The following is a 13,342-nucleotide window of genomic DNA, read 5'->3' as shown; positions in this document are numbered from 1 at the left end:
ATTTTTTTAAGTTTAAGTAAATATTCATAATTTGCTCCTTTTAATGCGACTGTGCATTTATTTTACACAAGGGCCGAATAAATAGCAAAATTATCGAAAAACTTGTCACAATGCAAAAATCAAGACGATGCCTCAGAGAAACGTATGTTACAGTTGGAATGTTTTGAACAAATTTATGCCATTAGCGCTAAAACATGAACAGCCAGGTAGAAAATCCCAGCAGAACATAAGCAAATGTAATGAATTATTCATGATGGATCTTTTTTTTTTTTTGTTAAACTGCAAATGGTGTTTTGAAGGTTGCTCATTTTTTTCTTTTTTCTTTTGTAAGCCGTCATAAGATGTTTGTTAATGAAATGGACTTATATGAAATAATGCCAGAAATGGATGGATGGAACTGTAAACATGTTTTAGAAATACTCAATTAAATTTTTTTTTTTTTTTTTATTCTAGTTCCCCTTGTAAATTTACAAAGAGTGCTTCTGTGCAGTGTGCTTTACATAATTATTTTTTTAAGCACTTTTACAGTCATTTTTTAAAACCGCATTTATGTGTGTGTTTAATTGTGAATGAAAAAAACATATATTTGTTTGGATATGTATTTCCTACATAGAAAAAAAGATGTTTTATGTTATGGAAAGGGTAGTTCCAGTTAAAGCTAGACTCCAGGCAGATATAAAAGACACAAATTTATGCATCTACATATTCCTTAATCCATACTTTAATGTATTTTTTATTGCAAGTATCTGAATTTGACCTGGTATCAGCTTTGTGCAGTCCCTGTACAGCAGCAATTAGAATGGGAAGGAAAGGGGCAGGCTGGGAGTTGATCAGGTTTGCAGTTTGAAAATGTGCTGACAAAAAGCGTGCTGATAGTAGGGGAAAACGGACTGACAGATGAGTGTTTCTGTCTACCGCTTCTCCTTTTACTGTCTACTCAGACAGGGGGACCTTCAAGTATTACTTAAAGTGGTTGTAAACCCTCACATATACCCAGTGAAATGAACAGCCTCAAATGATACAGAGATGAAACAAATCCTCCTACATAGGTTTTACTCATCTATCTGTAGTCTTCTGCTCTCTACACCCCTTAAACATGGCAGATTGTGTTAAAAATCTTTCATCTGTCAGGAACACCTAGGAGGGGCAGAGAGGCTGCAGTTACACTGTGTGAAAGCGAATTGGAGGAAAGGCACCCCCCCCCTTTACACAGCATAAGAACTCCACACAGCTCCGTCCTGACCTCCCCCCCATGGTCCAGTATTTTCACTATCACTAAAGCCAATCCATGTAGAAAGGAAGTGGCTGAAAGAGGTTGGATAAATCAGCAGCACTGAGAAACAAAAGGATGAAAACTCTGGGGGAGATTTATTAAAACTGGAGCATGGAAAATCTGATGCAGCTCTGCATAGAGACCAATCCGCTACCAGGTTTTATTGTCAAAGCTTAATTTAACAAGCTCAAGTTAGAAGCTGATTGGCTACCACGCACTGCTGCACCAGATTCTGAGTGCTCAGGTCTTCATAAACTCCCCCCTGTGTTTTAAGAAAAGAAAACATGGCAATAATTTGATGCATAGTGCTTTAGTAAATTGTCAATGTCACCCAGTTAGGGTTTAAATTTACTATCTGTGGGTTGCAGGCTGAACGTGAAAGCTGTTAGCTCTTACCCTGCATCTCAATCGCCTTCCATAGTTGATTATGCATATGCTTTTTGTTAAAAGGCTCAGGCCCTTGGTTGTGCATTGTGCGGAGTATTTGCTTTACTATGAGTTGACATCTTAAACTTGCTGCTCTGGTTTTCTATGTGATAATAAATGTATTTACTCAAATACATAAATCAACAAATTATTGTAACTTTTGTTCTTTATCCTTTTTTTAGGAGGTGTTCCTTGTGGTTGTAGCCATTCTGGTGTTTGTTTTGGCCTTTTATGCCTTTTTCTACCTTAAATTAACTCAGCCTGTGGAACCCAGAGAAGACTCTGAAGACTAACAAGTGTCGGAGATATGAAGAAAATCGATTTTGTCATAGAGGCCTCCGACAATGTGAATTCATACACTGCACAGTAAAGATTTACTGTAGCTACACATTCCAGTACTAATAAATGCTGAAAACATTCCTTATCATGGGTAAAATTATAAAGAACAAAATGCACACTACTTAAATTAAACCGTTATTAAAGAGATCTACAGACAACACACCAAATTCATTTGAAAACAAATCTTTTATTTTTGGATACATGCTGTTGCACAAAAGAATGATCTACATAAGCTTTGGTCCAATAACCCAATGGGTCCGTTTGCCACACATCAGTAACAGAGTTGACAGTAATAGTTATGTACAAATTGCAGAAACTCTTAAACGAATCAGACTTCTCTTTTTGATATGAACATTTTAAAGTGAACCTATAGATAACGGGGTACCTCAAGTAACTTAGATTTTGCCACCAATTTGTCTTATTTAAAACCTTTTACTGGGCATGGGGCACACATGACACCATATTGCTTTCCAAATTTAAATATATAGGAGGCCAGTCAACAGGCTCAAATATTGTCATAGGTTGGGAATGACTATGCGTAGCAATGGGCAAGTTTGGACTAGGAATGCGCGATTTCATTTCAGCTATCTGAATTTTGTAGCAAAATCAGCGGTTTTGCATTTGTTAAAATGTAGTTAAAAAATTGCCCACAAGTTCACCATGCAGCAAAAGTCCCTTTTAAACCTGTGTGCCATTGCTTTTGTGGTCGTCAAAACTATTTCACACCCTGTTGCTCTATGACCTTTATTTGTCGACATCAAGTCACCATGTCTGTGTTTTAAATTTTTATGTGTGTATAATATTGTTTGATATGGGGTTTTTTTTTTTTTTTTTTTTTTTTTTTACAGGGGAAGGAAAAAACACATTAATTCTTGTGTACTGGTTCTTTAAAAAAAAAATAAAAATCAGTTACCATTTTCAAACTACAAGATACACAAAAAAAAAATGGCAAAAACATTTGCAAAAAAACACTCTGGAGCAATTTAACATTTAATACAAATTAAAAAAAAACACCTTTGCCCACTTTAATTTAATCTTCCCATTGACAATAAATTTTTCTGACATGCCGAAACTTTAGCAAAGCAAAAACTGTCATTTTTGCTCAGCCCTAGTTTTAGCTTTGTAAAAGGAATTTTCAATGGCAGTTAAGTGTGATGAGGCAGTGTGGAAAAGATTAGTATAGAGTTCTACTGCACTGTTGATGTGATAAAGACACCCCCCCCCCCCATCTCCGCCTTGGGATGTTTATGATTTGATGATAGATACATTGGCAGCATACCTATAGATATCCCTGCCACATTTTTTTTTCCCCCTTCCTAGTTCGGTGAATCGTTGTTAAAATTGAATAATCTCAATATCATTGTAACATAGGTAATATGTAAATGGCAGTCTGTAAACTAGATGTTTGTAAATTGTAATGTATTCTCAAACAAAGTTGCCTTTTAGGGTGCCCCTATTGCCCAGTATTAATGCCTTAATAAAAGGAAACATTCAAAAACAATGGAAGCAAATCTTTTCTGCATTTTTTTTTCTTTTTTGTTATGACTGCGAGCCTAGCAAAGTGACATTTTTACAGCTAGGGTCAGGACAAAAGTGTCTAAAGATCTATATAATAGCAACTGGACAGGTTAGTAATCCTTAGAAGACCTAAAAAAAAAACAGTGCACACAGAGACACAGTTTAGGCAAAACACCTTATGATGAATTATGTAATAAAATCACACTTCTAAACTATGGCTCGGGGCATAAAATACAGGGCAGCCTCTCCTAACCGCATCCGAAAGGTGCAGGACACACTTTGATTCGTTAGCCAGCAAGGAGAGATGGGAGCAAGGATGAAAACCTCAGGAGCGGACACTTCATTAAATCATGTCCCACAACAGGAGCTGTAAATGAAGGTACATGGCCCTGGAACATGTTGGATGTATTATGTCACACCCAGGATAAAGCTTTAATCCCTATTTAGAGCTTTTGTCTTTTCACAGGTTTCAGTGTGTTCTTCCATGGTTTCATTCAGACTCTACTCCAGAGGTTTCCATCCTTGCTTTACGCTCTTTTTTCACAGATGCCTTGGGAGAGTGTGTCAAGCATCTTCAGATGTGCCCTGGTTACCTTGAAAGAGACTTTTCCAGATTATGTGCTTTGATCAAGCCATTGTTTTGTAGGCGCAACTTTATTATTTAATTAAAAGGTGCTATAACCCTGAGTTGTGCACTACTACTTCCCTATATTGTTAAAGAATGGTACCATTTATAGGGAGCCTAAATAGAAATTGCTAGGTTACACTGCATTTGTCACAACAACTTTGAATTTTGGGCTGTGATCTTCATTGGGATCGTTATACCAAAACAGTTTCTGTGTATCACCAGAAACTGTAAACTCTGTGAGCCAAAAGTGAACTCACCCATATTTTGGAATCCTTGGTAATCATAATTATACATTGTTACCAGGACCTGTGGGAGCAATTAGAGGGCTCATATTTAAACATTCCATTTTGTACTAAAAAATCTGTATGGGTTCCTCCACCCCCTTCTACCTAGAATTTGCCCCATAGAGATTGCAGATGCAGCATTGCCCCATTCCCGCCCCATGCTCACCCTCCCCACTGACCTAGTTAGTATTTCAACATTCTTCGATCGGACACCTGTGCTGTAGGGCTCAGCTGCAGCAAATTCTATGAAGACATACATTTTGTGCTCACAGTGAATTTTGATTTGTCCGGAGCACTACTTTAAGCTTTTCTGGTCTGATTTTCCTATTTTCCTACATGAACTTGTTAATTATAAAGTACAAAACAGATGTCTTTTGGGAGAGATTATTTTTCAAGTTTTGATTTTTCTGGATGTGTGCCTAATATGTTGATTTGGAAACTTTGTTATAATTAATGATGCCATGTTTTTAATTAAAAACATTTTCAATATGACAGATTCTATAGACATGATCTTTTTAAACAATGCAGTGTTGTTTTCTATTCGGTACATATTAAACAATTTTGCATTCTTCATTGGTATGCAGAGTTTGTGTTGTACATGGTAGCATGTCACCCTGGGGACAACACATGCAGGCTGATGTGATCTCACTCTCGCCTCTAGAATGTAAAGTGGGAATGTGGTAAGTGGATTATGTATTCTGAAAATAGGAATGGGTAAAAATGAGAAGGTTAAAGGAAAATGATCATGTATATTAATGAGCACTCGTTTTGCATTATCATATGTAACAATGTCACTGTTGTGTGTTTTTTTTTTTTTTTGTTTTTTTTTTATTCCAAACATTATAACTTTTTTTAGATTAATAAATGTTTTTGCAGCACTACATTGTCATTTACAGAAGTATGTGACTATGTTATGACAACACATTGTGTAAAAATAATATAGTTTATTGATACACAAAGAAAGGAAAAATATACATTCAAAGTTAAAGCATTTTTTTCTTATTCTTTTGTATAAAAAAAGTCTTGAACAATGTTAGAGTTAGCAAAATAGCGCTTTAAATCAGAATTGTAACCTTGCAAATTTTTGTAAGTTATTGGCATCTTGTACATTTATTAGAGCAATTCTACGGGTAGGCTGAGACCTTAAGGTAGATTCAACTTCAATATTTAAATGCTTCACTGGAGTGTCCTTTTTAAATTTCAGTTTTCTTATATCACTGGTAGCTCCTATCACAAGCTTATCTCCTGCTACCCTGTTTCCCCCGAAAATAAGACCTAGCGGGAGTGTCAGTGATGGCTGCAATATAAGCCCTACCCCCCAAATAAGTCCTAGTTAAAGTCTTTGTAGGTCTTATTTTCATGGTAGGGCTTATTTGTAGGGTAGGGCTTATATTGCAGCCATCACCGACAATCACGCTAGGTCTTATTTTCGGAGAAACAGGGTATGTATTTGTATGAGTGATTGTGTGAGAATGTAGACGCAAATTACTCAGATTGATACTCAGCTGCATGAGTTTGGCATTATTACATTTGAATCTGAGGACTTCAGCACAGCATTGGTCAGTTACTCCCTAGAGAAAAAAAATAGCTTGTAGACTGTACTGCAAAAACAAGATTCAAAGCTTCCTCCATGTATATGACATACGGTACACTCCGTGCAGTCTACCATTGAAAACATAGTGCACTCTCAGAAAGAAGCTACTTTTTAATACTTTCACATAGACTTATTGTCCATTGCCATCACAATCAATAATAATTATATCTCTGCTAACAGACACCAGGAACATGAATTAAGATCCTGAAAGCGGCAAAAAGGTTAGGGAGGGAGGAAGCATCGCAATCAATAAAATCATCACTAATCCAAAGGTTGCATTTCTAATAAGTTCTATTATTTACTTATCAAAATATTGCACTACTGTGCTTCATTCTTATAAACTTTTGGTTTAACCTTTTCAGAATCGCTAGATAAATATTCTGCATATGTGCTACTAAGCATTTCTGGAATAGGCTTTTGGCAAGTGTGCAATGTTTTTCTTTGTATGAATTGTTTGAGGGTGTTCCTTTTCCTAATGTGCAGTGTGAAGATGTATGTGCTTGTCTCATTACATACATAGGGGTCATGTTTTATTTACCAGCTATGCCAAATGTTTCAGTAGCTGTTCTACTATACCTCCTTTACAACAACCTTTCTACAGTCGTCCTTGCCTATCACATGTATATCAACAAATATTGGAGTGGGCCATTGAGGGTGAACGTGCAGTTATGAGACATAAATCCCTTCCATACATCGGAGGCTAAATAAGCTATTTAACCACTTGAACTCCAGGCCTTTTTCTAACAACTTTGTTTGCATTTAAAAATCTGTATTTTTGCAAGAAAATTTGTTAGAACCCCCAAACAATATATTGCTGATGCTTATGTTACATAGTGGGGGTTATTTATAAAAGCTACAGAGTGCAAAATCTGGTGCAGCTCTGCTTAGCATCCAATCGGCTTCCAGGTTTTATTGCTCTATTCTCTGTCGCAATTGCACTAATACGGCTAAAATCACATTGAGTAGGTTTTATTGCCAAAGCCTAACTGAGCAACTGAAGTTGGAAGCTGATTGGTTACAATGCACAGTTGCACCAGATTCTGAGTGCTCCAGTTTTAGTAAATCTCCCCCAGTATTTGCACAGCGGCAAATTTTTTGGGGGAAATAATACACTTCCGCTTTAAAATTTGTCAGTGACAAACAACTTAAATTTTACTATCCATAGGCGATGCTTTAACCACTTGCCCACTGAGCACTTAAACCCCCCTCCTGCCCAGACCAATTTTTCAGCTTGCAGTGCTCTCACAATTTGAATGGAAATTACTCAGTCATGTAACACTGTACCCAAATAATTTTTTTGTCCTTTTTTTCATACAAATAGAGCTTTCTTTTGGTGGTATTTTATCACCTCCTGGCTTTTTTATTTTTTGCGCTATAAATGAAAAAAGACCGAAAATTTTGAAAAAAAAAAATTTTTTCTTTGTTTCTGTGATAATATTTAGCAAATTTATTCATTTTTCTTCATGAATTTTGCCCACAATTTATACTGCTACATATCTTTGGTAAAAATAACCCAAATTAGTGGATATTATTTGGTCTTTGTGAAAGTTATAGAGTCTACAAGCTGTGCAAATAATAAAAAATTGATCACATCTGATGTACTGGTGGCCTATCTCATTTCTTGTGACCCGAACAAGCCAGGAAAGTACAAATACCCCCCAAATGACCCCTTTTTGGAAAGTAGACATTCCAAGATATTTAGAAAGAGGCATGGTGAGGTTTTTGGTGTAATTTTTTCCCACAATTCTTTGCAAAATGATTTTTTTTATTTATTTTTTTCCCACAAAATTGTATACCACAAATAATGCCCCAAAATACATTCTGCTACTACTGAGTATTATGATACCACATGTGCGGGACTTTTTTACAGCCTGGCCACATAGAGAGGCCCAACATGCAGAGAGCACGTCACGTGTTCTAGGAGCATAAATTGCACATCTAACTTGTTGACTACCTATTACACTTTTGAAGGCCCTGGAGCACCAGGAAAATGACACGTGGCACTGATGACAGATGGCACGAATACGTGGCACTGATGACAGATGGCATGAATATGTGGCACTGATGACACTGACAGATGGCACTGATATGTGGCACTGGGGACAGGTGTGTGTGTGTGTGTGTGTGTGTGTTTCACTGCGTGAGTGTTTACTCTTCACTGACGCTGCAGCACAGAAGCTCTCCCTCCTCACACGCTGTCTGTGTGAGGAGGAAGAGCCGGCGTTGAGAGATGATCTCATATGTTTACATATGAGATCACCTCTCATTGGACATCCCGATCGTGCTAAATGGCCAACCACAGCGGCCATTTAGCACTCGATCTGTGATTGGCTGTGTCCAAGGGACACTGCCAACACAGAACTTCACCGATGCGCACACAGCGGAAGTAAACAGGAGGGCGGCCAGGGACGTCCACCCGGCAGTTGGCATCCGCGCTGTAGCCGTCTTTTGGCTATAGCGCGGGCGCAGTGGCGGAACTACTGCCATAGCAACCCACTCGGGCGCTATGGGGCCCACAGCCAAGTTGGGGCCTGGTGAGTGGTGTTAGTAGGCGGGTGCTGGCCGCTCCGGGTGACACCCGCCAGAGGGGTGACACGCTGGGGTAGTGGCAGCCGCCCACACCACTAACACTGCTCTCTGTAGTACCTCGTGCTGGGACAGGGACACAGCAGCACGGACCGCCGCCGCCTCCCCCTCCTCTGTTTACATCCAGAGGAGGAGCCTGCGCTCGAGGGACACACACGCCACTGTGTATCAGTGCTGTTCTGAGGTATGTAGGGGGGTCTGCACTGAGTGGGGGTCTGCTGCACTGAGGGGGGGTCTGGACTACTGAGGGGGGTCTGCTGCACTACTGAGGGGGAGAGTCTGCACTACTGAGGGGGGGGGTCTGCGCTGAGGGGGGGGTCTGCACTACTGAGGGGGAGGGTCTGCGCTGAGGGGGGAGTCTACACTACTGAGGGGGTCTGTACTGCTGGGGGGGGTCTGCACAGGGGGTGTCTGCACTACTCAGGGGGGGTCTGCACTACTCCGGGGGGAGGTGTCTGCACTGGGGGGTGTCTGTACTGCTTGGGGGTCTGTAATGGGGGGGTGTCTGCACTACTGAGGGGGGAGTCTGCAATGCTGGGTTTGGTCTGCACTGGGGTCGGTCTGTGCTGAGGGGGTGGTCTGGACTGGGGGGGTGTCTGCACTGGGAGTTATTTGTACTGCTGGGGTGGTCCTGCACTGAGGGGGGGGTCTGCACTAAGGGGTATCTGTACTGCATTCAGCTACGGCTGTTTGCAGCAAGTGGTTAACATTGATACCCACAGGGGTTCACATGAACTGAGTGCGATTGTGATGCGGTGCAGGCATTGCACAGGAATCACTGCAAATCTCGCACCACATCAATGTGAACGTAAGCTCAAAGTGATCCAGGTGGCTCTACTGCCTAATCACTTTTTATAATGGTGAGAAGGGCCGATTTGTACTGCTAATTAGCTGCATTGGCAAGCAGGCAATACATTGGCGGTCTGATAGACTCCCAATATCTCCATAACGAGTAACGTGTCACCTGCCTATGCTATCACATGGGGGGGGGGGGTCTTATTACCTGTTTGGTGTATATTTATTGGACACAACCTCATATTTTGTTTTACCAAAAATTGTTTGCATACACTAAAATTTTATTGTATTTGCATTTGATAAACCGCTGCACAATTATTCTGTGACATAAAAAAACTTGCAACTGTCACCATTCTACAGTGCCTCTACTTTCAGAAGGTATATCATGAAGATCAAAGTAATTTTTTAGCAAAAAAAAATGCTGATTTTAACCCTGGTTCACATTGATGTGATTTGGCATGCAATTTGTCAAATCAACCGCTATTGCCGGTGCAATGCTGCACCGATTCCCAAAAGTAGTTTCTGTACTTCTTTTGGTGACTTTGGGTGCGATTTCAATAGACAGCTGTGCAGGAACCTGCACAGTTGTCTCTGAAATGGCCCAGAAGTCTGACTGACTGTTCAGCTCAACTCGCATAATTTTAATCCCGCATCAATGTGAACCTAGGCTGAACGTGTATAAATAAATAAAATATTTTGGACGTGAAGTGGTTAAACAAGCATATTACCGAGCACATCAACAAAATCTAGGGATGAGTGGCCTGCAAAACCAGTTTTAAATGGAAGTGAAACTCCCCCTTTTTTTTATATATATTTATTTTTCTCGGATTTCTGAAAATACAAGCACACTGATACTTGGATGCCAACATTAACATCGGGGACTTTTCAGTAAAATAACTGGAGGTCACTAAAAAATGTTGCATTGATACTTTTGGATTACAGCATCAACATTTAGGAGATTTCAGTAAATATATATTCAAAGAAGAAGCTAGTACAATGATCAGAATCATCCCAGCTGGCAGATGCTTTCACAACGAAGACAAATAGGAACATCACATTCATCTAAATCAATGGTCAGCAACACTTTGTGAGCTGAAAAAAAAACTTTGGTCTAAAAAAACAAACAGAATCTTAAAATGAAATGGTCTTTAAATCATCAACTATTTTTGACAATACAGTTATTTAATGCTTTCCCTTCATGTTTTGGAAAGTGAAAACAGGCCCTATGCAGTTAAGTGTCTGACACTCTTGAAACATGCTCTGGCTGGCTATGGAAGTGGCTGATGCTGCTACCAGGGGTTTGCTCAGTTAAAAAAATGTATGTTTTCGGTTTGCATTTTAGTGAAAAGGCTATTTATGTGCTTTTGTTAATCTTTATTTGTATCAGTACCAGAATTTGACTTGGCTACAGTCTCCTGCGGTCCTTTACAACAGAACTCAGGCTGGGAGAGTAGGAAACAGCACACAAAGCCAATCAGTTAAAGTGCTAACAAGGAGCATGCCAGTAGCATAAGAAATCAGAGTGATAGATGAGCTAATCACTATGATGCTTCTTTACTGTCCAGTCACAGACAGTTGTCTCTGCTACAGCCTGGGCTCAAAGAATTGAGTTAAATAACTCTGGCAATAAGTCAACTACGGAGACAGAGTATTTGGTGGTGGAAAAGATGTACTACAGACAAAAAAAACCTCAGTGCTCGTTTCAGGCGAGACCCTGAAGCTGTACACAGATCAAATAAATGTGATTAATGAAGTCTCTCAATAGGAGGGACAAAGTCCATAGCAACAGTCTCTAAGATGACGAGGCAGAGGGATCCATGTACCAGTACTAAGGGCAGCCAGTGCGAAGAGCTAGAAGCAGTCACTGCAATGCAACAAAGGAAAATAAACAGCACCTCTAAGTGCAGTATTGGTAAACCATTTAATAAGTCAAAAGTAAAACTACTCACAAAGGGAGCATAAACACAAGCATGATCATAATCCTGCAGCAAAATTCAGAGGTGTTTTTTTCTCCTAAACATCCGTGTCTGAAGTGCAGCTGACAGCTTGTGCAGGTGGATTTCAACATTCGCAGACTATGAGAACAGCAGGGAACACGGGGGCGATTGGAGATGACGTCACTTCCGGGTGCAGGGTGAGAGGTAGTGGCTTCGCTTCGGAGCATGCTTGCTCCATCCTCATGCCAGGAAACAGCTGTGGATTGCAGGTTAGACTCCATGCACACTAGGAGCTTTATAAATGCTAATAATTGGTGTTTTTTGCCAACGTTTAGCAGTTTATGAGCAGTAGCGTTTTTGTTAAGGAGCGGGTATCCACCGACGTCCCTAAGAATGAATGATAGGGTGATTAGACACAGCTGATCACATGGTAAAGGGCCTCTGTGATTGGCCCTTTATCTCAATCACAGAGCATGCCTGATGTGCACCCCAGGGTGTGTACGGAAGACGTGTTTTAGGAGGATGTTCATGGATGTCCTCCCAGAACAGAGCTGTAGTTGTCTTTTGGCTATGGTGTGGTATTAAAGTGGTAAATTAGGATCCAAAAAAGTTATGGGCAAAGAAACCATTTAACCTCTGCCTTTTTATTTAGGTCAGTTTGTGCAATTACATTTTATTTAAACTGCAACCAAAACTAAATGCATTATTGCTACTGCTGGCTTAACCATCGAAATGACAAATGCTTTGCTTCCTTTCTTAAGCTTTAAGAATAACAGTTTTTTTTTTAAGGCTTTGTAACTTGTTTTTCAGTACATCAGTAAGACAAAGGGTTGATGAAATTACTTCTCTCATTCAAATGGAACTTTTCTACAGTGACATTATTCCTTGGCACACAGAAGATGGCTGGAGTAAGCCTTCTACACTGTGCGTATAAAAATAGGAAAATCTACTTGAGCTTAAATTTACTTTCTAAATATGTTCTTTTGATTGAGGCGATAATTATAATGCACTTTACTGCAATGTGGAAATTATGAGATCAGAACTACTTAGAGTAGCGCATAATGGATTTTCAATGTGACGAGAAACTGTTGGTAACTGAGCTAAAAAAAAAAAAGAGGAAGTATACCAGTAAAAACAGTAAAATCTGCCAGACAAATCACAAAGTACCTGAGTGGACTATTTTCTTCACTTTGTAGTATAGGATTCATCAGGAAAATCTTGAGGTGGATCAATGGGCTCCCTATGATGCAAGGTACATGCAGCAACAGTTAATCATACACAGAGGTTTGCATGGTTGTACACAGTTAAACATTGCTAAACACCACCATGAAGCATAGGGGAGCCATATTCTGGTAGAAAGCAAAGGCAAGCCGCTCCAGGTGAGAGCAATCCCACGTTTCAACCTCACAGTGCAGGTCCAGTCCGCAATCTGGATAGGAGCCACTGGAACAGGAAAAAGTTTTGACCACACTCAAAAGTGAAGACTTAATTGAAGATAAAAATCATCAGCCAACATCGTAGATGTCATGAAATCAATGCAGACCTAGCAGATTAATGCGTTTTCACGAATTTGAATTTGCTTAATCATAATCCATATTCTGCTCTTGTTTTGCCTTTTTATAGTTTTGATAAATTAGTAGTTTTCCTGGCTACCGCATACAGGCGATTTAGAACACTGCCAAACAAAAAACTGTAAACCGGCCCCCATTTAGCTCTTCCTATAACCAGCATGCCTCAATTTTATGCTAGTTTTCAAAGAGGCTGCAGAGGCCTTTGTCTTCGGAAGAGAGGAAGACATCTAAGGCCACATTCACACTGGCACTGTAAAACCTGTATTTGGAGGACATTTCTAAATGCATATATATTACATGTAGTGACTCAATGGTACCATTCACACTTTGCATTTACCTGCGTTTAGGTGCAGTCAGTTTAGCTGCCTTTAGAGAAATTAGAATTCTGTGC

General features: G+C 39.7%; 1 protein-coding gene across 1 annotated transcript in view; it reads left to right on the top strand.

Moving 5' to 3' along the window:
• TRIQK (triple QxxK/R motif containing) overlaps positions 1 to 4,960 on the top strand; it is a 188,229-nt gene extending 183,269 nt beyond the window's left edge. Inside the window, exon 4 of the mRNA XM_077493022.1 lies at positions 1,882 to 4,960. Coding sequence (XP_077349148.1) covers positions 1,882 to 1,992 — 111 coding nt within the window. The 3' untranslated portion in view covers positions 1,993 to 4,960. The remainder of the gene's footprint in view (positions 1 to 1,881) is intronic.
• Positions 4,961 to 13,342: the final 8,382 nt, after the last annotated feature.

This window comes from Lithobates pipiens, unplaced genomic scaffold, assembly GCF_037356315.1.
Source record: "Lithobates pipiens isolate NorthernLeopardFrog02 unplaced genomic scaffold, aLitPip1_a1.2 Scaffold_19, whole genome shotgun sequence".
Classification (NCBI taxonomy): domain Eukaryota; kingdom Metazoa; phylum Chordata; class Amphibia; order Anura; family Ranidae; genus Lithobates; species Lithobates pipiens.
The sequence above is the reverse complement of the archived record's forward strand: the minus strand, read 5'-3'. Positions and strand labels throughout refer to the sequence as shown.